This window comes from Eurypyga helias, unplaced genomic scaffold (assembly GCF_000690775.1).
Source record: "Eurypyga helias isolate BGI_N326 unplaced genomic scaffold, ASM69077v1 scaffold6122, whole genome shotgun sequence".
Classification (NCBI taxonomy): domain Eukaryota; kingdom Metazoa; phylum Chordata; class Aves; order Eurypygiformes; family Eurypygidae; genus Eurypyga; species Eurypyga helias.
Genome location: NW_010236591.1, coordinates 120,283 through 142,616, shown reverse-complemented (window position 1 = coordinate 142,616; position 22,334 = coordinate 120,283). Strand labels below are relative to the sequence as shown.

General features: G+C 49.1%; 1 protein-coding gene across 1 annotated transcript in view; it reads right to left on the bottom strand.

The window, feature by feature from the left end:
- Positions 1-22,334, bottom strand: part of CADPS (Ca++-dependent secretion activator) — a gene marked incomplete at its 5' end in the record, with an annotated part of 133,733 nt that overhangs the window by 13,312 nt on the left and 98,087 nt on the right. Inside the window, 5 exons of the mRNA XM_010147145.1 lie at positions 7,431-7,538; positions 10,603-10,635; positions 15,319-15,402; positions 16,453-16,527; positions 21,644-21,791. Coding sequence (XP_010145447.1) covers positions 7,431-7,538; positions 10,603-10,635; positions 15,319-15,402; positions 16,453-16,527; positions 21,644-21,791 — 448 coding nt within the window. The remainder of the gene's footprint in view (positions 1-7,430; positions 7,539-10,602; positions 10,636-15,318; positions 15,403-16,452; positions 16,528-21,643; positions 21,792-22,334) is intronic.

Below are 22,334 nucleotides of genomic sequence, written 5' to 3'. Positions count from 1 at the left end.
GCGCACGCACACCCCCCCCCAAACCACTTCTGTATGGATGCTCGCTCTCCAGTACTTTTTTTAACCTATAAAATATTCTCTGCTTATTTCCATTTTTCAAACAAGAAATGAAGTTGACATGTTAAAATCTGAGTTTCTATATAAAGCGGCTTAGTACAACACAATACCGACACAGCGCGCTGCATTCTTCCCTCCCGATTCCAGGGCCCTGTTAGTGTAAGGCAGGGATGGAATAACTGGGTGCAAAGTTGCTCAGGAGATGCAATGCAGCAACGAACGCTACAGGACACTAATCATGCCTGTTATCAGACTGAATTGAAAGCTGCTATGAAGTGGGGCTCAGCAGACTTTATCTGGCCCTTTTATAGCCTGCAAACTCCAAAAACCCACAGCTAGAGGCTGCCCGGGTATCTCAGCCCTGCACGTGGGAGGGAGCAGCTCCCCCGGTATCATTCCTGGGGTTACACGCTGCAGAAAACCCCCTCCCTGCCCCAGCCCTGCAGAGCATTTTTGGGTGCTGATATCATACCTCAGGGCCAGGTTTAAAAGCGCACCAGGAAAGAGCCGCAGATCAAGAGAAACGAAATGACCTGGGACGGCTAATCCCGCACGCACCGCTGGCTGGCGCAGGCAGCGGCAGCGATTGTGTGGGAGGGGAAAGGAAAAGAGGGATTGAAGGCGCTGCTGGAAATCCGACAATTCCTCATTGTCCGTGCAGGGGCCGTTGGCTCACCCCTGCGCGCATGGCAAGTTCCTTTGGGCAAAGGCCCTTTGGGCAGCTCAGAGGGAGGGAGCAAAGCTGCCGGCAACGGGGGGCTCGGCCCCCACAGCTGTGCTCCGGCGGGTTGGGGGTCAGCCCTGCACATCTGCGTGCACCGGGACGTCCTGGCCCTTCCCGTGGCTCCTGGCACCCCCAGACTCAGCTGGCACCCGCGTGGGCTGGGGTCTGCAGGGAACACCAGGATCTTCAGGCTCTCCTTCCCGGTGCCCCAGCCGATTGGAGCTCCAATTAAGAGGCCTTCATTAAGGCCTCTTAATGAAGCTGGAAGGGAGCTTGAGCTCAGAGTGACTCGTGTTGAAGTGACTATGTGACTCGTACAAAGTTAGAGATGTGCACGGGCAGCTCCCGGTCAGGGAGCAGAGAGGATGCTCAGAGAAAGGCTCTCTGGATCGAGGATGCCTGGCTGCCTGCACTACAGCACGGTGGCAGCCCTTCCCCAAAACCCACCTCAGCCACTCAGCAGCTACCGGGAAATGAACGGTCTTTCACTCGGTGCCGGCCACAAACCGAAGATCTCTGACGCTCAAAAGCACTGTGCGGATGATGCTAGCAAGCCGCTGCTGACCTTAACGTAACAGAGCAATCAGTCTGCCTTCTTAGAATGATTAACGGAAAATCTCCTCTGGAAAAGAAATCAAATTAACTGTCTTCAACCAAATGTCTACTGGAACACGAAAAGCTGTTCCGATAAAGACATTTAGAGGGAAAAAACTCCCTTACGAGCATGTAAAATCCAGTGACAGATCTAGGACTTATTTTATTAAGACTCTCCCTAAAATAAATTAAATGGAGCCTACTTAAATGAGCACTTCAGGAAAGAAACCTTGCGAAGGGGAATGCGGGAGAGGCGGGAGGCCACACGCGAGCGAAGCTCAGGGACGGGAGCGTAAAGGGAGGAGCTGGCTCCGAGGAAGGGTGTCCGTTCTAAGCTCCTCTCCCCGCTCCCGTGCAGCTCTGAGAGGGCACACGGGAAGAAAAAGCGGCTGCAGAAGGACAGTGCACGCTGTGCCCTCTCTGGACAAAGAGAATTCGTCCCTTCCTAGAAGATACATGGACAACTGTCATCACAATTTTATCTTTTTTCCCAGCAGTGGGACCGACGCCAGGTCGGGGTCCGAGTCCGGCTGAGCCAGCCAAGGGCTGCGGCAGCCTCCGCAGCGAGATCTGTGCTGCTCCGGCTCCTCCAAGGATGCACGGGGAGAAAAACCAGCAAGCTGCACTTCCCCGAGATCAATCTGCCTGATTGTCTTCATTTCACAACTCGCTCGGCAAGGCCGGGGTGGGGGGGGGGGAGCAAAAAACAGCGCAGAAGAAATAGCTCCGTGGAGGCCATATCAGGATGGGAGTGGGAGAGAGTTAGTGCCCTAATGAGCAGTCGAGCTGCGTAGGAGGGAAACAGGTTGTTGTCTGTCTAAGAGAAAGCGGCGAGCGCGGCTGCAAGCAGATATTCGATGGGAGCCCAGCGCGCAGCCTGATATCCGTTCTTCCCCTGATCCTGCAACCCGTCCTCCTGTGAGTAATTCTAACTCTCAGTGAGTAGCTCCACTGACTCACGACCAGGCTTTTGGGTTCGAGGAGGGGAAGGAGAAGGGAGGGTGAAAAGGGCTCTCTTCTGGCATTTGATTGCGTCGCGCGAGGCTTGTTCTCCAGCAAGAAATGCCACGATCCTGCAAGCACGCCCTGAAGGAGCTGCCAAAACTCAAGTGGGTAACCCTGCTGAAGGCAAAAGCTTGGATTTTTAAGAATAAGCTAATGCCTAAGTGCCTGCAGAGGACTTGGCGAATTAATTGATCTAGCTCTTAATCTGCGCTTTGCGATTTTTCCCTGTACTCGGGTGATATCAGCTCCAAACCCACAGGTACTGAAACGTATGCTGAGCTGCCTGTGGGTCCTTCAGTAAACCAGTGAGAAGTGCTCAGTCAGGCTTCTGGAAATTGGGATGAGGATTTTGCTGAAGCCCAACTCGCACAGTGCCCTGCATCCTTACTGCTCACTCTCTCTGATATTCAGAGGCCGGTTACCATGAGGGCAGCCGCCTTCGGAAACAGGAGGACAGTCCTGAGCCATGTCCTCAGGCCCAGCGCTCCTGCTGGGCAACAAAAATACACCCATCAGCCCTGGGGTATCACCGGGGCTTCCCAAAAACCCAACCGAGCTGAGACCTGGCGTGAGAGCCCCAGCTGGGGGTTTGTGCCTCCCCAGGGGCGCTGGGGAGGGGATACCGGCTCCTCTAACATTTGAGCCACAGCTTCTCCTTCGCTGCTGGGAGGGGACCTGGAGTGACTGTCCCTCTGCACCCGCTCAGGGCAGAGCAAACCCCTGCTCCTCCCCACTGCCCTCTCCGCTACATCCACCTGGACCCTGCCAATCCCACCTCAACGTCAAGACAAGAACACCCGCCTCCGTCTTGCAGAGACGAAGGGGCCCGTTCTCTCATCTCAGGAGCAAATACTCCGTCTGGGATCCCGGCTGTGACAGACCTTGGAGGAAGCCGACCGTGCCGAGCGACAGTGAAGTGGTCGAACCGCCTTCTGCAGGAAGCGCGGGGCCGGCGGCCACCTCCGCGGGCCGTATCACTGCGCGATTAACTTCTTACCCGACTCTTCGGGAAAGGCAACCGTCCTGATCTGATAACTGCCAAGGACAAGCCAAATACGCAGGGTCAATCTATGCACGTTTAATCCCCAGAAGGCAGATTAAGTGTATAATTGACCCATATAATCCATGTATCATCTCCAGTGAAATGTTTTCTATGTCCGGTTTAGGCAGACATGAGGCCCATAAGAAAGCGATCAGAGACACAGCATTACCATTGCAGTGGATTTCATCAAAGTTAGAGATGGCTTTTTAATCACTGATCTCAGAGACTGCTAGATTTAAGCAGATGAACTAGCGCTAAGCACATCTGGTTTAATCCTTATCTTCTACTCAGGCTGGTGTCTTCAAGAAGTACAAGGAGGAAAAAAATAAATTAATTTTTTTTTTAGGTCCTTGCAATCTTAGGAGCTTCTCTTGGTGTTTTGATCTCTCATATCAAAAGCATGTTTTTGTGGTTTTTTTTCGGTAAGATATTGAATTAATCATCAGAGAGAAAAATGCCATCTGCGCTATTTAAGGACTGCATCAGGATGCTGGAATTCGCAGGATCTCGGGGAGCTCACTTGACGTTCAGTAGCCTTTTGTGTACGTGCTACTCGCCTGCGGCTGGGGAGGAAATATTCTTGCTATGTTTTACATTACTGTTTACCAATTTATGAGGCAGAAAGGTTGGCATTCACACTATCTACTAGTTAATCACAGACTTTCTGGATCACGTATGTTCTGACGGGTTGGAACCCGTACTGCGAGTATCTAAGGGTAAAGATACACACACATACACGCGTATAAAAATAACTTCCACCAAAGGGCACAACCCTTACAAGTAAATCTCCCGCTGCCTTCAGACAGAATTACGGATGTATAAATTCTGATCCTACAAAATTCTGAGAGTCCTGAGCCAAAGGGAACCTGAATTTTGCAGGGTTGGTCTGAAGACTCAAGATCACTCCGATGGTATTTTCCTGTGTTTAAGATACACCCGCCTGTCTCTGCCTCATGCTTCCTATAAACTCTCACATTCTCCACGTCAACCCTGTTCCCTTTCCAGGGAAAAATCGATAAAATTTTACTTCCCATCAGGCACCACACAGAGTTTGTGATCCTCCTGTGTTTAAATCCCAAAGCACCCAGCCGTGCGCAGGAACGCAGGGAGCGGACGCTACAATGCTATTCCGAAGCTCTCTACCAACGGGCCTTATTACAGTGTTTTAGCTTTAAATGTTATCAAATTAGTGAGCCAGGCCAAGTAAATAAGTCATGTTACTCTGCAGTAAACAGCACTGCCAAAAAGCTAGTTAGGTTTTGATTACCAGCAGAACTCCACGATCAATCTGTTCGTTCAATGAGCCCAAGAATACAGATTTTTAAAATTAAGATGACTCTGTTTTGAGGAGGGCCGAAAAAAGCCCTGACTAATTTGCAGAATTAAGAGGATTAACACACAGACCACACAGAAATATTACAATAACCTTCTGCAAACACCGGTATCTCCCAAAGAGCATCGCCCCGTTCTGCAGGTGCGAGCAGCGCACGCGACGCAGGGTAAGAGATGGTTTCAGAACTAAGAAATCATGGCAAATGCTAAAAAAAATCATATTAACTCAGCTTCCGCTGGGAGATGGCCTAATGCACTCCGCAGCCTCTGCTCCTGGCAGGAAACAAAGGGAAATGAATGGAAACGCTGGGCAGGACAGTGGAGAAATGCGAGGGGCTAGGGTATCCCCGGAGCTGCAAACCCCTGCCACTGCTGCACTATATATCGCGCTGTATATCGCCACAGATCGTCCTCAGACTGGAGTCAGCGTTCGGCCAGGGTAAGCCGGCATCGCCGCGCTAAGCCAGCGGAGGAGCCGGCCTCCAAAGCGTTAATAATCTCATTGCCTGGAGAAACTCGGCGGCTAAGAGGATTGCCCCTCGGCCACGCTGGGGGAAGCGAGAACAAAATCAGGTCCAAGTCTAACTCAGCATCATAAATACCATTTTTGATTACTATTCTCCTCTTTCTTAGTAAGAAGGCAGCTAGCACCTGAAACGTCCTTGGAAAATAAGGGCTCGGCACGCCGCCCTCCCTGCGGGCGAACCAAGGGCCCCGCAGCTCGCCCAGCCCACGGATGCACGCTCACCGATGCGAGACAGGGCAAAGATGCCAGCGGCATCGGATCCCAACACCATCCCGCCGGCACAGGGAATGGGAATGGGAATGGGAACAGCCCCCACACGCTGCGGCTCCCACCTGCAACCGACGTGGGTCGGAACAGGCGGAGCAACGTAAAAACCCTACTCTCGGTTATTTTATTCTGCGTGGACCAGGGACTCGAGGAAAGCAGGCAGGGAATGAAAGGTTGTGCACTTTGTGCTTTCCACCAAGGTAGCTGCTCTTTTTTTCTTTTTCCCCCTTCACGTCAACTGTTAATTTGTTTAAAATATGGCTTGGAAAAACGAAGTACAAGCGGATCAACCCGAAAACAGTATTTGTGCTCATTACAGCCTTTGGAAAATTGGAAATAACGGCCCAAAGGGTACAAACACACCAACTGTGAATCACAGGGAAAGGATGAGGGAAAAGGCAGTGTGGGCATTGAAAAGAACAGTCCAGATGAGCTCTGGAAATTTAGCTGCTCATGGAATAAATTTCAACACAAACGAGCAATGCACTCGCAGGCCCGCTGCAGATGGAAGCGACCGTCTTTTGTTTTATGTTTTGTTTTGGTTTTTTTTTCTCCCCATGCCTGCTTGATGGGTGATTTGCGTCTGGTGCTCTGCGCTGCAAACTCTCCCCGGAGCGAGCACGCGCGGTGCCCGGAGGAGGCACTGCTGTGCTCCCTGCATGAATGAGGCATTCTCAGTGGATATGGGTCATGCTAGTAGATGTACACAGTAAGATTATTTGACTCTAATTCATGCCACTTGATATAATGTGATAAAACATTTGACATGAGAGATAAGTTCCATTTTAATCCGGTAAGGTACAGGGGAAAGAAAGAGTGGGAATTGTAAAGGAGGAAGAGGTTTCTAAGGGACAGGTAATGCGCAGAAAGAGAGGTATCGAGTGAAGGAGGAGGTTGGTTGGGGAAAAAAGCAGCTTTCCCTGCACACTGAGGAAGCAAAGGAGCGAGTAGAGAAAGCGAGGAAAGTTGTTAGAGTTCCAGAGCCGTGAGACTGAGAAATGGCACTGCTGAGAGATGAAAGGAAGGCAAGTAGGAACAGAAGCTGCTTCAAACAGAAATCGATATATGGACAAATACCCTAAAGGAGACTGAAACACTAATGCTACAGGCTGGCCGCCAACAGAAAACCTTCGCTATAGAACACTTACGAGGACAGAAAGGCTGTAATGCAACAAGAGCAACAGAAACAGAGATATCGGTTAACATGCATCCAAATCCAAAACAAATGGGCATCACAGGTCACTGTTCTCTTACAGTCCGATGAATTTATCTTGTGCAACACAAAAATAGCTCTGATCATTTGGGTCAGATCCTACCACGCCAACTTCATCAAGAAGACCACGTCTCAACTTCACCTTTGGTGTCAGACACCACAGGGTGGTCTTCCTGAAATACAAAGTCCATTCCTAATCAGCTCTGGATTGATTAATTAAATAATTTGAAAAATTAAAATTTAGTAGGCTTAATTTTCCGTCAGTTTTGGAGTGCTTGTCAAGGAAACACACTGCAAAATGGGCAGAAGAGATGGCCCTTAGCAAGCGCATCTGCCAAAAACCCGGCTCAAATTTTAACAGCGAGAACAATGACCAAGATGTTCTGTTACAGAGAGATCTTCCACAAGCTTAAACATAGTAAAGGGCTCTCTTAGAAGATGCTCTTCCCTCAAAATCCACGCACAGACAGACCAAGACACAGTAGAGTAGAGATTTAAAGCAGGCAGAGAGCAGATACGAGCCTTAGTCAGAAAGAAAGGAAAGATTTATTTATTTTTTAAAGCTATAACCAATAAGTTTTCTCAAAATGTGACTTATCCTCCTGTCTTATTTTGTCACATTTTGGGTCTCTCCTGCTTGGTGTCCAAGGAGGAGAAGGCATTTACTTACATCAAATAACCTTTCTATATACATCTCCTCATTGACCTTATCACGCAGGACATCCTGAGAGTGGCGGACAAATGTCACATAGGCATCAGCAACATCCATCCCCGGCTTCTGCATGGGGGAGAGAAGAAGAGAGAGAGAGAGAAACATCAATAGTAGCACAGGGGGGACTCCTCTGTGTAGCCTCCTTGCTGCTCTTCCTTCTTCTCCATCTCCAGCTGTCTCGCAGCTCGCCCTTTCCTTACCTGACGGACACGGAGTCCCGCTGCTTTGCCCAGCAAAATACCGTGTGCAGCAGCAGACCATGCAAAGACACCTGCTCCTTCTCTCCGTTTGCCCAGAGCGAAGCCGGTCGGAGGAATAAAGCTCCTCCTCGACATACCGCTGCCGGGACGTTCTCTCGCTACCTTTGGTGCTGTTGACCTAACGAGCGAACCAGCACGCTGGGCTGGGGATTTGTGGTTTTCTTGGGTCTTCTCTATGCAAACCCTCTGGTTTCTGAAGGCAGAAGGCTAACAGCCTGGGCTGGGCTCTTGCCGCTTCTTCTACGGGGTGAGGATGTGAGCAGTAAGCAGCGGGCGTTGCAGGAGGCACACCAAAATCACCCTTCTTGTCTTTTAGACCCCTGACTTCAGCTCACACAGTGCTGCTCTTAAGAACGAATTGGGTAAATGGTAAGTCGGGGGACGTGTGTCTACACGAATGTTTAAGCTGCTGCTAAACTGCAGGGAGCCTCCCCATGCTGTCACATCTCTGTGGCGCTCTGCAGAATTCAACAGCAACCTACAAGCCTGCAAGATTTTGGGATAACAGCTTTTCTTTAAAGAGAATGGGAACTGAGGTGGAAGGGAAAATACTTAAAAAAACCCCACTCTGAGTTCACATCGTTTGATATATTGGAATCAAACTTACCTCAAAGGAAAGCCATTAAAATACTGTAACATTAGTCATTACAAGAGCTGCCACAAAATCTTAAATTTCCATGGCACATTGTAAGTTTGTTAATAACTAGTGTCATTAGTTTCCATTACTGTGATTTACCTCAGATCACAGAGTTATCATTTCCCTGCAAGATACGATTGTCAGCCACTGCAAATTGAAGTTAGTTAACACATCTGTGTAATTTCCAGGGTGAAAATGAGGACAGTTTGGAAAGCAGTAGGAAGGGAGTTTTTTAATACAAAGCAAACAATTATCAAGCAAAGGGCCAGTGCTTGGCCCTTGGGAAGCCAGTAACGTTTCTTAACACCTATGGCAACAATGACAAGGTATTAATTTGAAAAACAATGAGGACAACACAAATGTGGCAGTAGTCAAGTGTTACACTTTCAAGCAATTTTCAGCACGCCGATCGCGCCCATTTCAAGGTGGCATCAAACGGATTGGTTTGTACCCAGACAATTGCAACGGCGTTGGCGGAATTGGATTTAACCGATGGTTTTCTGCTCGACACCAGGATATCCCCCCCTGTCCTCTAACAAAACCGGTTTTTCTTTCTCCTTCCCCTGGAAAGGCTCACGGACCATGGGACATCCTCCCACCAAGGTCTGGGAGCTGCCCGGGGGCTGGGAGGTTGGTTTCATCAGAAATCTGGGGGCTGTCAAGGATGCCGCTGTAACGTGGCTTCATTTCCAGGGGGAGGTGAGGAAACAACCGAAAAATAACCCAGATGAATGATTTCTGCTCTATTTTACACAAGAACCAAAGCGTCCGCCTGGCTCGCAGGATGGGAGCAGAGCCGGCTGCTCCCGTATGGCCGCAGTGCTGCGGACCTCCCGCGGGTCTCCCAGCCACGACAAGAAAATGCTTTGGGAAGAGCTTAAAGGGGTTACATAGCATTTTACCCAGGTTGCTTCCCTAGAGATGCTGTACTTTCCAGAAACGTAGAGGCCTCAGAGAAGGCCACGCTTTACCCTGAAAGTTACTTAAAATGACTGTTCTGTGCTCAAATTCCTGGTGACTAAATATTGAAGATGCACTCGAACGACTAGGAGTTTCAGCTAAAGGATCTCCACATTTTCTAGGGCTAGAAATGGATTCTGAGTCTCTCGTAATGCTCTCAATGTCTTGTTTCTGTTACTCCAAGACAACAGGATGCCAAGTTCTGCATTGGGATATTTTACACCGAGCAAGATCTCTTACTACTGGAGTTTCTCTTCCTCTCGCTGGGCTAAGGATTCAGCAATTTGGTAGGAGAGGTTTCTTTTGGGCTAAAAAGCGCGCAGATGATGCGGTCCCAGATAAATTTATCACGCTGTCACGTGAGAGCGTGCAGAGTCGCATCCCCATTAAATGGACACACAAACGTGACACACACACAGGTCCTCCAACTCGGCTGAGCTATTCTTGATTTACACTGCCCAGTCCCACTGGATGCAGGAACTGGTGTGGTATATTAAGATCTACTCTTTTTTTTTTTTTCCATTTGTCATTGATCAGGATCTTTCTGCCTGTGAATGTTACAGTAACCCCTTATTCCAGGCAACATTCATGTATTACACTTCAACTCAATTTAAATGTAAATTTCTGGCAAGTTAAGTGCTCTGTCTAAGAATGTTAAGGGCTCTTTTCTTTATGAATCAAGGTCTAATTAGAGGAGACGATGTACAGTTTTCCTATACCAATTACAGAAAAATGGAAAAAATTATTTTCATTAACAATTTCCCAAACACATGTTTTCTAGCTCATCACCATTTCCCCAAAGTAATAAAAAAGTCATTTTCCGAAAGAGTAAAATAAACCAACAATTAGGAGAACAAAAATAAAATAGATTAGCTAATGTGTTAGATGTGTGTTGGCTCAGTTCTAACATGTCTGGACCTTTTTGTTTGGAAATTATACTGTATTTGTACAAGTCCAAATGAAGAATTAACAGAATGCACTGCTCCCATTTAAGTTTTTTTTTTTTTTAAATGTGATTCAAGCCAATTGCATAAATATGGTACCTTTTTGACACCATCTGCAAATTAATGCCTAAACAGCCTCGTAGGTCTCCATAAGAGGGTAACTGCTCATTATTAACGTCATGGAGATATTCTTTCCAGTTCAAATGTTAGAAGTGTGAAGGCCCATGGTTCAGTCTTGGCTGTTAATGCGTAACGTGGGTTGCTACACATGCCATAAAGCAAAGCACGATGCAAATTACTATGACAGAAGTTGTTTAAATTGTGCTTACGGGTACATCCACGTATTTGGAAGCAGCCTTCACCTGTAAAAGGAACAAGAAGAGAGTTTACACCATCAGTACATTTTCAGGTCTTCGCTATTTCTTTAAACACCTGCAGGAGCTTCTCCAGCCAAGACCTAGGACAACATAATGCTGAGGGGGGGGGAAAGGTGATAAAAACTACGTTTCCTGTCTAAAAGAATAGGCAAGGGAGGTATTTTTGTTGTTGTTTTGGAGAGGTAACTTTGCTGCTGCCGAAGCTCTAATAGCAACAGATGATAGCGTGGGAGTTGCGCTTCTCCCTCGTCTACTTCAGCGAGCGGGGGAAGACGGGGTTCGTAAGTAGACATCTTTATTTTCTTTGCAGGCCTCATTCTCCGCCCGATGCCACGTGTCTCCGAAGGCAGCGCGTGTCTCTCCCATCAGCAGCTGCATCCTGGGGACCGTGGGAGCTTCCCCGGCAGCAGGGGCACGGTGGCAAGGCGAGGCTGGCAGGCTCTGGCACCGAGGAGGTCACAAGAAAGCACTCGAAGGACCCCAAGTTTGCCCCCTGCCCACAGACACAGGATGCTTCTCCCATGCCAGAGAAGTGCCCCAACACTTTTCGGCTTCCCAGACTGCGAACAGCTACATTAGAGTTGCCTACGATTTCCACCCCTCATTTTAAAAGATGTTATTTGAGGGAGGGTCTCAGGGGGCGGCCGCTGTGCTCTGCCCTGTCCTTGCAAGCTGGTGGGGGCTGCCAGACCCCCAACTGACTTTGTGTCTGGGGTGCACACTGCCTGGCACGGGAGACATGGTGGCTGCCAATGCCAGGGCCAACTTTTCCGACGGAGCAGCGCCCAGCTGGCCAGAGGGACCTTTTTCCCACCACAGCATAAGGCACCATCTCTAGAAAGAGTACGGCTGGGATTTTCCATAACGCTTCTGCTTTTAATTAGGGTAAGCGTTGCCGGCCATCTTTGTTTGGGTGTAAAAGCTCACCTGCTTTTAAATATTTCTAAAGCTACCATTAAAACAGCCTAAATATAACACGCACAGAGTTGCATCTTGGGATGAATAAATTATGTGTCCCGAATGAGAGAATGAATGTATGTGTGAGACAGAATGTGAGAGTGGGTGGAAGCACTCATATGGTGTGTGTGGGGGGTGCATAATTAAGCACAATGAGGCGATACAAAAGACCAGACTGGTGGTAATTGCCGAGGTGAAGGCTGCAAGTATTGGCAGCGCCCGGGCTGCTGAGCCGGGGGGCAAGAACAGAGGGGAGGGCAGGGGGAGGACGCCGAGCGCCTGCCGCCGCGGTGCGACCCGGGGTCTGGCTGTTGGAGCGGATGGAAAGGGACGGGGCACGTCCCAGCACACGAGTTTATGAAGGAGGAAGCAAAGTCAGCCCCAAGCCCTCGCTCCCAGCGGAGAGCGAACGCTCGTCTCTCCTCCAGGTATCCCTGCTCCCAGCTGGCTGTCTGGACACCTTGCTCTTTCACTGCATTTACCCTCACAACTTTCCTGGGAGGTAGCAAAGTGCTATCCCTTGCTCCCGCAGCTCCGGAGGAGCAGGCAGTCACGGCGCACCCACGCTGGCCTGGAGCAGCCGCAGGCAGGGCTGCCCAGCTCCTTCTTCCGAGCACCGAAGCTAAACAACCGGGAGGAAAGCTCGGAAGACCGTGCAGCTCCGCAGCCCGTAGAATCCAAGCCGGGGCCCGCGCTCAGGGCTGCCTCGCACCTTGCACCCGTCTCTTCAAGTATCACATGGGGCACGAAGGAATGCAGCGGCAGCCCAGGAAACCTGCAACCCGAGTGTGGATTTCGCGCTCTTAGGTCCATCTTAGCGCCACCGTCTCCAACTACCTTCTTCTGCCAAGCCAAGAGGCGACAAGAATAACTCAGTCAGCTTCCTGCGATCTCCTCCCTCCACCCACAAAAAAACTGAGCTGCTTCTCCTGCCCACTCCCCTTTAATCAGAATAATTACTTGTTTTTCTTTAAACTCAGATTTGGCTACATTTAGTGAAATTTCCAAACTGCCGGATGTTGTGTGATTTTTGCTAGGCTGCCGTTTTTCACAAAGTATGTGACTTTGCCACGAAACGTCTCAGTTTACCATACAAATTTTGCGCAGAACAAAAATAAGATCTTTTACTTCTGTCTCCCTGGGGTAATAGCAGTCTTTAGTTTTAATTACTGTAGGTGTAATTCTCCGCCTACAGAGGCCATCCAGATTAAAGGGAATTTTAGCAGCTGTCACTCCTGTGACTCAGTGGATCTCCACACGCAGACGCCCAGCCAGGGCCTGGGCTGCTGCCGCCAAGATGCACTTAAATGTAGCAACAAATAGAAAAAAAAAATAAAAAGGCTGGCCAAATTTAGAAGGGTGTTTTCCTCTCAAAGTGCTCTGCAAGGGGAAGTGGCTAGTGAGAATTTATTAGGACAACAGATGCATTAATTTTATCTTGAATTTCGAGGCAAGAATTGGAAATGAGGATATCCTACTAGGTGATAAAACTGTCTGTCACAAGACCCCCGATTACATGTCACTTGCAGAGCGCCTGGAAAACACGCGATGAGAGAAAGTCGGTGGAAGGGGGTGGGAGACTAATGCTTTCTAGAGCTCAGCGGCTTGGACCATCACACTTTGTTGTATTTGTTCAGACAGGGAAAACGTGGGAGGTGGTGCAAGCATGCTGTAACAAGAGAGAGTTTCTCTATTTATCACTGCAAAGACTAAACACAGCAAATCCCATTACTATTGCTGGGGAGGGAGCCTTTCCAAGCCCAGTGCCAAGGGGTCGGGGCTGTTCCTCAGCCTCCTCTTGCTGCTGGTGCTGCCCAGTGGCTCCCAGTAAAGAAGCGGGCCAAAGCAAGAGATGTCCCTCGCCCAGAAAGCAGCAATCCAGCTCCTCGGCAGTGCACCCAGCCTCCTTGCTGGGCGTGAGGGCTCAGCACCTTCCTGGGGACGTGCACACACCACGCACAGTAGCTATTTGGATGCATACCCCTTCCTGGCTGGCAGCTCAGGAAAGGGGAGCTGTGGAGCTGGGTTCAAAGGCTGCGGGGCTGTTGGAGTGGGACAGTTAATTGTCAGTAAGTGTCCGAGGAGCAGGAGAGTGAGGATGCTTCAGCCCCGTGCACCTACGTGCTGCCTCTTTACGGGTGCCCAGAGCCTGAGCGTGGCCGGGGCTCGCTTGGCAGTCGAAGGGAGAACCACTCGGCAGCCTAAACAGTGGGATGTGGTGGGAGCAGCACAGCATCAACCGAGGAACAGCTTGGATTCACGGAGAAGGAAGGGCTGCACGTTACACTGTCTACCCGGGCTGATGCTGGTACTTCCGATGCCTGAAAAGCTGCCGCCTCCACATCCTCTGCTGCTGGCACGCGAGCATCTCCTAACCTCAGCAGCACTGGGATGAGGGAAGGGATCCACCCCAGCCATCCCCTGCATCCCCGGGGCTGTAACCAGGGGTTATCCTGGGAGCAGAGCTGCCCCGCAGGGCAGTGAGTGCAACACACTCCCACCACCTCCTTCTCGGAGGAACAAAGTGCCCTCAGCACTCCTGAAAAGCTGTAACGCCTAGTCTGAACCCCGTGGCAGTTTAAATAAGCTGCCAGACCGTGTGTGCACACAGCTGCCTGTGAGCAGTTTCTTGCCTCAGCTGGTGAGCTTTCCTACGTCCTTTCCTACATCCTTACCATCCCCGTCTCAAAACGGATCCTACAAAACTGCCTCAAACTCAGCAAAAAGGGCCCAAGAGAAGCAAACAACAGGCAATTACATGTAGCTAAGCAAACTCCCGAAAGAGATTTTGGAAAGCTTTCCCAATTTGCAGAGCAGTGCTTCCTGCCTCCTGCCCCGTCTCCGTGAACAAGCGAGTACAGGACAGGCTGTGCCCGAGGGCAGCGGGGCCGGAGGGTGAAAAATGTTATTGCAACTTTCCAAGCAAGCCCAGACACAGGTATTTGTGTCCAGAGTGGTCTGTGAGCTGAGCTAAAAGAAGCCACGCTTGCCAACAGACCCACTGTGAACTTTCTGGCACACATTTCCAGAAGAGCTTTGAACATCGGCCGCTGCGTGTTTGCCCTAAGAAGCTGTCGCAACACTCCTCTGGAATACAGCTCAGATGGCAAAACCCTCGTGGATATGGGGGTCAGTTCTGCACAGGTACCATTCTTGTCCTGTACTTTTCTAGGAAATACCTAATGGGATAAGCTGTGGATGGGTTAGGGAGAATGTGTCACGAGAGGCACCTCGTGCTGCGTAATCTCATGGCGTTTCCCCCACCCCGTTCTCTTTTAGAAACACGAAGGTACTCCTTAGATCTCCCTTCTTTTGTTTCTCACTTAAGATGGTCACTGTTATGGCCAGAAGGATGAAAAGAACACACCTGCCATGCAAGGTGGCAAGGAAAGCGCCTTCTTTAGTCAGGGAAATTGCATGTACAGTGCAATGATTCTTTTTTTCATCTTCGTACGCCTCCTCAACAGAATAAACTCCACCAGCCTGAAGGATGACTAGAGGCAGCTTTACCCCACGCTACACTAAGATGGCCTATGCCCCTTGGCTGTTTACGTGTATCTGCACACAGGTTGTGCATTCACCTGGGGCTTACAGTGTTCAGACACCACAGAACGGCAGAATTATTATGGGGCTGATCTCATCCTGGGGCAGCAGCAGATTACAACTCAGGGATTAAAAAAAAGAAGAAAGGAAAATATTGTCTGTACTTACAGTAAATGACAGGAAAGAAGAAAACAAAGTTCCTTCATCGTATCTAGACAGTTTGGCCAGGACTCCTTCCAAAATGGTGACAAACTAGGAAGACAAAAAACACTGCAATTACTTTTAATAATTGAACGAGGGTGTAAAAATCAGCATCAAAGAAGTCACCGCAGCTCTCGGCGTTGCCACAGGAACGGACAACCTGTCCCCGAGCACAGCGGGCCACGGAGCAAGGAGCATTGCCTCGCGGGTGCCACGTCCCGCTGGGTGGGAGTCGCCCCTCGGTGTCACGAGTGATGCTGGGGACAGGAGGTGGGTGCAGCGCGGGGGAGGCCAGCACAGCCCTTCCGTATGGGGATGCTGGTGGTTCTTGCTCCCAGTACGCGGTGTCAAGCACGCAGCTAGCTAGGTATTCTTGCAGAAGAATTGAACCGGCATATGTTGGTGGATTATGTTTAAAGGTCTCCACTGTATAATAGGGATGACTTGTTCTCAGAAAGTTTGAAACTGGAGGAAAACACACCCCACCATCCTTCTCCCTACGTACCAATTCCCCTCTGTGTTAGCGCAGCACACCAGACCTACACAACAACCCAAGGGAAATGCTGGCAGCTGAGCTAGAGGAGCCGACTCCGATGAAAAACAATTTCCAAACAATTAAACCTGACATTTTGGAATGTATTTCCCACTACTGTCACCTCTAAATTAATTCCTTAGAAGAGCATATGGCAATCTAGTGTAAGACAAGCTATCGTGGCCGCACAACCTCATGCGTAGGAGTGGTGACCACCTCTGCGTGCCACCCCAGCGCCTACGCAGCAGCGTTCAGCAGTGCCACCCCCCGACTGCACTACCCTCAGTGCCACGGGGTGATGCTGACCACGGGGTGTCACCCCATCAACCTCACACCCATTCCTCAAAACCACTTCTGGCCCCGCAGGGCAATCCTGCCAGCAGCGTACTACATCCCTCGCAGTTCCTAATCATCAAAGAGTCACCATGAAAGGACTGGGAGAGGTATGATCTTGCCTGTGAGAAACAAGAAGCCAATCCAACATCTTAATGTGTCACATTTTAATAGAAACGCACGTATTAAAAACGCAACGTTAACAGTGAATCACTTCACCTGAAGCCGAGGGTTACCTTTGCCACTAGGAGTGTTATCATTTCTTTGACGGTTTCCTCAATTAATTCATCTATTTTTGAATGGTACTGGTGCTGAAGAAAAATAAAAGGAGAGGGGGAGGAAAATATTAGCATCGATCACTGGAAAGAGCTTTATGGTTGTCAGCCTCTTCCCTTGGGAAACCACAAAACACAGTAATAAACCCCCAAATTATGCAGCTTATTACGCTGTGCTCCGCGACAGTGGCCAGCGATTCCTTCCGCTCGCAGGAGAGACCCTGAAATCAGGAGAATCAGTTTATGAAGCATGGGCAAACCCTGCCCTCTTCTGTGTGCCCGCAGCTCCGGGAGCCACAGGCACACGTCGGAGGGGAGGCTTTGCCATCCCTGCGAGCACCGGCACCCCGAGCTCCTACAGACCCTGAAGTCCTTTTGCTTCAGTTCTGCAGGCATTATCCTGCTCCTTTTGCACATGGATCACTCCTGACAATGGGAACACCCGTCACCAGAGGGAAACCGGCAGCCCTTGCCTAGGGCACCGCAGACCACACAGCCCTGGGAGGGGGAGTGGGGAGGATTTGCTGCACCACGGGAGTTGGCAGCGGGTTGAACCTCGGGGCTGGAGGCTGTACCACCCACCACAGCAAACCCCCCGAACCAAACCCTACCCACCGGGCTCAGCCGGCACAGGGCTCTGCTCGGTGACTGTCAGACAGATTTAAAAATCACCCAAGGAACCAAGAGGAGCCTTTTTGCCCGGTGCCAAAGTGCAGCCCCCAGCCCTGGCTGTTAGCAGAGCCGGCGTCACGAGCTCAGCACCGGCTGACCGAGGCCAGCGCCTGCGGCATCGGCGCTTCTGAGTCTTCACCCAATTTCTGCATGTGCCAAACCTCGCTGAGCTTGGGAGCTCTGATGCAATCAGCTGCAATATGGCTAGAATAGGTACTAAAATACAGTCTTCTACTAATTTAGAAAAGACCTGTTTCCAATACAAGATTTAATTAGTGAAAACATACAGTATATTCTTATTTTCAATGGACTGAGAAAATACTGATTATGACTGCTTTCCAACACAAAACATTTGATTTTTCAGTCAAACATTTCAAGCACTGGTGCTAGTCACTATATTCATTACCACTTGGCATTAATATTGTTTTAAAATGTTAAAATCAAATCACATTGAAAGAGACAAATCTGCTTTAAATACTAATCAGACTTTGGGAAGGAAGACTGCGAGGGCTTTACAAATGCTAGATGTTGGTCTCAGCGCCTGACGGGTAGTGTGTGAACTGCTCTACGGTTTGGAGATTTGTTTTCTATGACAGTAACATATTAATACAGGAATTTGGAAAAAAAAGAAAAGAAAAATAGGACGCACTTACCCACTCTTTAGCAAACTTTTCAGATGATTGGGGACAGAAATAAAGAGGAAAATGCAAAAGACAGGAAAGAGAACATATGAAGATAATAAATAAACCAAAATATTTTTTAAAATAAAGGGACATATGAGAGAAGCAGCATCATGCACAGAAACGATAAGCAACGGAAAATGAAACATGATCAAAACCTCCTTTCACTGATATAGCAGAGACTGCTACCTGCAGTATGTGCAGGCAGTAAAACGGGGAAGGGACAGGATGGTACCTGACTGCTGACAGTCTCCTGTGGTTTTATCTCACTCTGACAAGGAAGGCAACCGGCTCTGGAAGGCAGGGTGCAGCGTTGGGGCAGGATGCACCTGAGGGATAAACCCCGCTGCAGGCAGGGCTGGGCTGGGGGGGGCAGGGGTGCACGGTGCAGCACATCCCAGCCCAAATCCCAGCTGAGGACACCCAGAACCTCACCCACACGGGAGGAGAGGCTGGACTTGCCACGCCACGGGCTGCCGGGCCCACCCAGAGAACAACACACACGAACAAGCGAGTGATATTTGCACCTGCAGTTCCCATTTCCATGTCCTGCTTTGCAGGTCAAGACATATATGAGTCCCTTACAGCAACCATAGTTAGGATTAATCTGTTTAACACAGACGTAGGCCTTATCAGCTCCCAGGATTGACCTGGCTGCTCCTGACGCAGCTGGAGATGGAGCCATGGGATGACAGGGACCTTTAACAGCTGGATATGGGCAGGAGCTGCTGACATCCTTGGCATATACAGCCAGCACCACCCAAGGGAGCAAAGGGGTTGTGCAGAGACTGGGGGCGTCTTCACCATTATGTTTTCTTCCCTATGATGTTTTCCTTCTGCTGCTGCATTTTCTGTGTGCGTGGAAGACCTCGCAGCCGAGGATTTAGCTAACTGCCTTCACGGAGTAAATCAGGAGTTTTAACTCTCAGATGGCTAGCTACGTGCATTTTCAATTAAATGCTTGTTTTAAAAGCAAATAAGAGCCCTGATGGAATAAAACCACGGCTTTGAGAGCAGAGGAGGACCCTGTGCACACACAGGCAGCGTTGGAAGGACTCTGACCGCTCGTTCCCACTGCGACTGCAATCCCTGGAGCAGACTCAGACCTGGTGCCAGGGCCAGGGACCGTGCAGAATAGGGCCCATGGGGCTGTGGGTCCTGGCCTGTGCGGCCGCAGCGATGTGCACCCTGTGCCGCCGGTGCTGCAGCCCCAGCTCCAGCACGGGAAGATGAGCCTTGGCGGGGATGGGGTGGGAGAAGGCGGTGGTCTGGAAAACGACTGCCTGGTGCTGCTTTCACAGCCGCCGGGCTCGTAAACCAGCGTTTCTAGCAGCGCCTTCCACATTTCTTATGAAAATGGTCAAGGTTAAAGATCGCATAACTGCTTTGCTTTACCCAGTGTAGCACCCGCTTTCCATCGAGTTCATCGCAGCGTTCTATTAGCTCAATTATTACAATCCATAATCAGTGCACTACAATGATTCAACTTGACTTTATGTGATGAGTATCTTGCCTTGTCATGTAACAGATTGTGTGTACGTTGTATTTCTCTAAGGACCATCTGACCTTAGATATTAAATAGAAACATACTAGACCAACTGAGAAACATTTAATACATACATTTATCCCCTTAGATGTATTAAAAATTCAGAGGAAAAATAAATATTTAAGATGGTAAAGTATGTTTACCAAATGTTTTAACAGCTGCCTTTAGAGACAAGGAAATGGAAATGAAACGATGGGTGTTTGTTTCACAGGGTAATGCTCACAAAATGCACTCAAGTGTCTGCTAAAGTGAGTGTACCCGAAGGTAGTCTTAAAAGGAAGGTCTCTGGGGCAGAGGGGAAACCGCAGGAGCAAGGTCAAAGAACACATCGAGAGTCTCTGCCCACGTACAGCTTGGACCATCACAAAACGGGACGGAGTGAGGCGAAATTTGGAGTGGCACGAGCAAGTGGAGGGGGAGGTAGGAACACTCATTGAAGGAAGGAAAGAAAAGGGAGGATGTAGAAAATACTGCAGCCCTAAACAGTAACTTACGCACTGCTAATTTACATCTGCTTTACAGGTCTGTTAGCTCAGCTATCTGTCCAAATCCTCATGCCCCACAGCTGCTGCTGGCCAGAGGAGCTGGCGGACTCCGAGCTGCCGTAGCAAAGCCCTCCTTGAGGTGGCACAGGCAGATTTGCAGGAGTGACCCCTGCTGCAGCTGGGAACAGCGGGGACACAACCGCGCTGCCGCCCGCTCCCCTCTGCCTTGCGGTTCGACTCGGGCCGAACGTGCAAGGCGGCTGATGCTCACAATTCAGAGGACACCGTGGCAAGCGCAGATTAGCACGGGAAGATGCAGCGAGTGCCTGCTCACACTACATCCAGATGCGGCTGATGTTACCGGTCTCATGCCACCGGAATACTCGACGTGACCATTTTATGACTGCAACGAGCTTGCTCTGTCATGAGATCGGAGGCTGCTTGGTCTCCAAAATGTCCCTGTCCCCAGGGACTGCGCTAACATAATGCACAAGGGTTTGATCCTGGTTTGCAGTGGGGAGTATCGCAACCGTGGCCTTTCCTGGCTGCCAGGGCACTGCCAGGGCAGATGCTGCAGCAGCTGCGGGCTGAAGGACTTGGGGAGATAAATGGGTATGGAACAGAAAACGGTAGAGAAGTTCAGGTCCAGGCTCAGACAACAAAAGCCCACACAAGACCTGCCCCAGCTCACTTGGAGGACAGAGGAAGAACCTGATGGTGAGCAGTTTGAAACCTCTCTTGCAAGGTGACTGTCACAAATAAAATGTCATCACTGAAGCATGTATAAGAAAAATAAAAAGAACAGCCAGATCTGATCCAAACACCACTGATGTGAAAGCACGGATCCCTGCTGCATCCAGTGGGCTTTGGAGCAGGTCCTCTCAGGGGAACAGGGTGAGGTGAACATCTAAAAAAAAACCCCAACTTGCAAGGATTCACTGCAAAATCTGACCACGGGAAGTTGTAGCAAAAAGGCTTATCTAGGAAATGCTGACAAGCAGCAGGATAGGAGAGCCAAACAGTATTTGTGAATTTATTCTAGACTGCTATATGAATATTTAATTTGGCTTGAAGCCACTGTAGCAAAATGATCATTATGATGCGTTTAATCTAGTCCAATTTACCATGTCTTTCTAATTCATAGATCAATTCACAGACACTTCAACCCCCAACTATGGCTTCAGAAGAAAAAAAGAAGTATTGCAATTAATTAAGACAGGTTTGTTGTTTGGAAACATGAGTCATTAAAAACGTAGAAATCCAGGGTCATCAAGTGTGCTGATTGTAGCCAACACTCAAGGAAGTCACAGCAGCTGGAATTTCAATCTACTTTTGGTAGTTATCTGTTCTGGTGTTTTGTTTTTTTGAATTTTTTTTTCTTCCTTACAAGCACCACAGCAATGACTTGGCACTTCTGTTTTCCTTACGTCTGTCTAGAGAAAATGGTCATATACAGACAGTGTGCTGCTGACACCTGGCTCCAAGGTGCAGTTAATGACTCAACAGATAGCGTCACTGCGCGCCAAGCACGCTACAGAGATACCTTATGCCTACCACAGTCCTTGCAAAAAGTCACTCTTAAGTGACAAGGATTCCTAATGTGTCTATTCATTAGATTTGAGAGCAAACCCTGCCTATTCATCTGCACGCTCTACATGGAAGGCCAAATCCACAACTGATGTAATGCCTCTGAAAGCAGCACAACAGGAGACAGGAAATTTCCCGACATTTCTCTTAAAAGCTGTGAAGGGAAGAACCTGCATTTTTACCTCTTGGCCCATTTCCATACTGCAAAGCTTTGTTGACTGAGCTTTGGCATCCACCATGACATTAAACATGGTGCATATTGATTGAGGGACTCGGAAATCTGTTGATCGGCTCGTTTTCTGCAGCTTTACTTCAAATGCAATCCTGGTTCTGTTAAGGGGAAGAGAAAAAAGATGGTTTAGTTGCTTTTTACCACACTGAGGCTAATAATAACGTGAAACAATACTACAAGTTCAATAAACCAGAAAGGCAAATGCTGCTGGGAGTGTTATTGTTACAAATGTGCTTTTACTAAAAACGATTTTCCAGTTGAAACAGACACCCACTTTCCAGAATACACATTATTTATAAAGTGTGCAATGGTTTCAGGAAAACTCTTTCTCGTGCTTGATAAACAGTGTGATGATGTTACAAACAGCAGCGTCAACGTACACCTATAATTTGGCTGCATGAGCTGATTTATAACCAGACAAACAGCAAACCTGATGCATTAAGGGAAGCTCCTATCGCTCCGTGGTATCAACTACAGATAACAGAAACTCGTCCATCACTTCACTGAAAGGACACCACCAGGTCTTTGCATTTTTTTAGGTCTACATGATTGTGTTTGCTTGCTGAAAGTTCCAAATTGTCTCATAAGTCCATAGAAGTGGTTTCCCTGAAGCACACGTACCAGAATAGGTCTGCAAAATG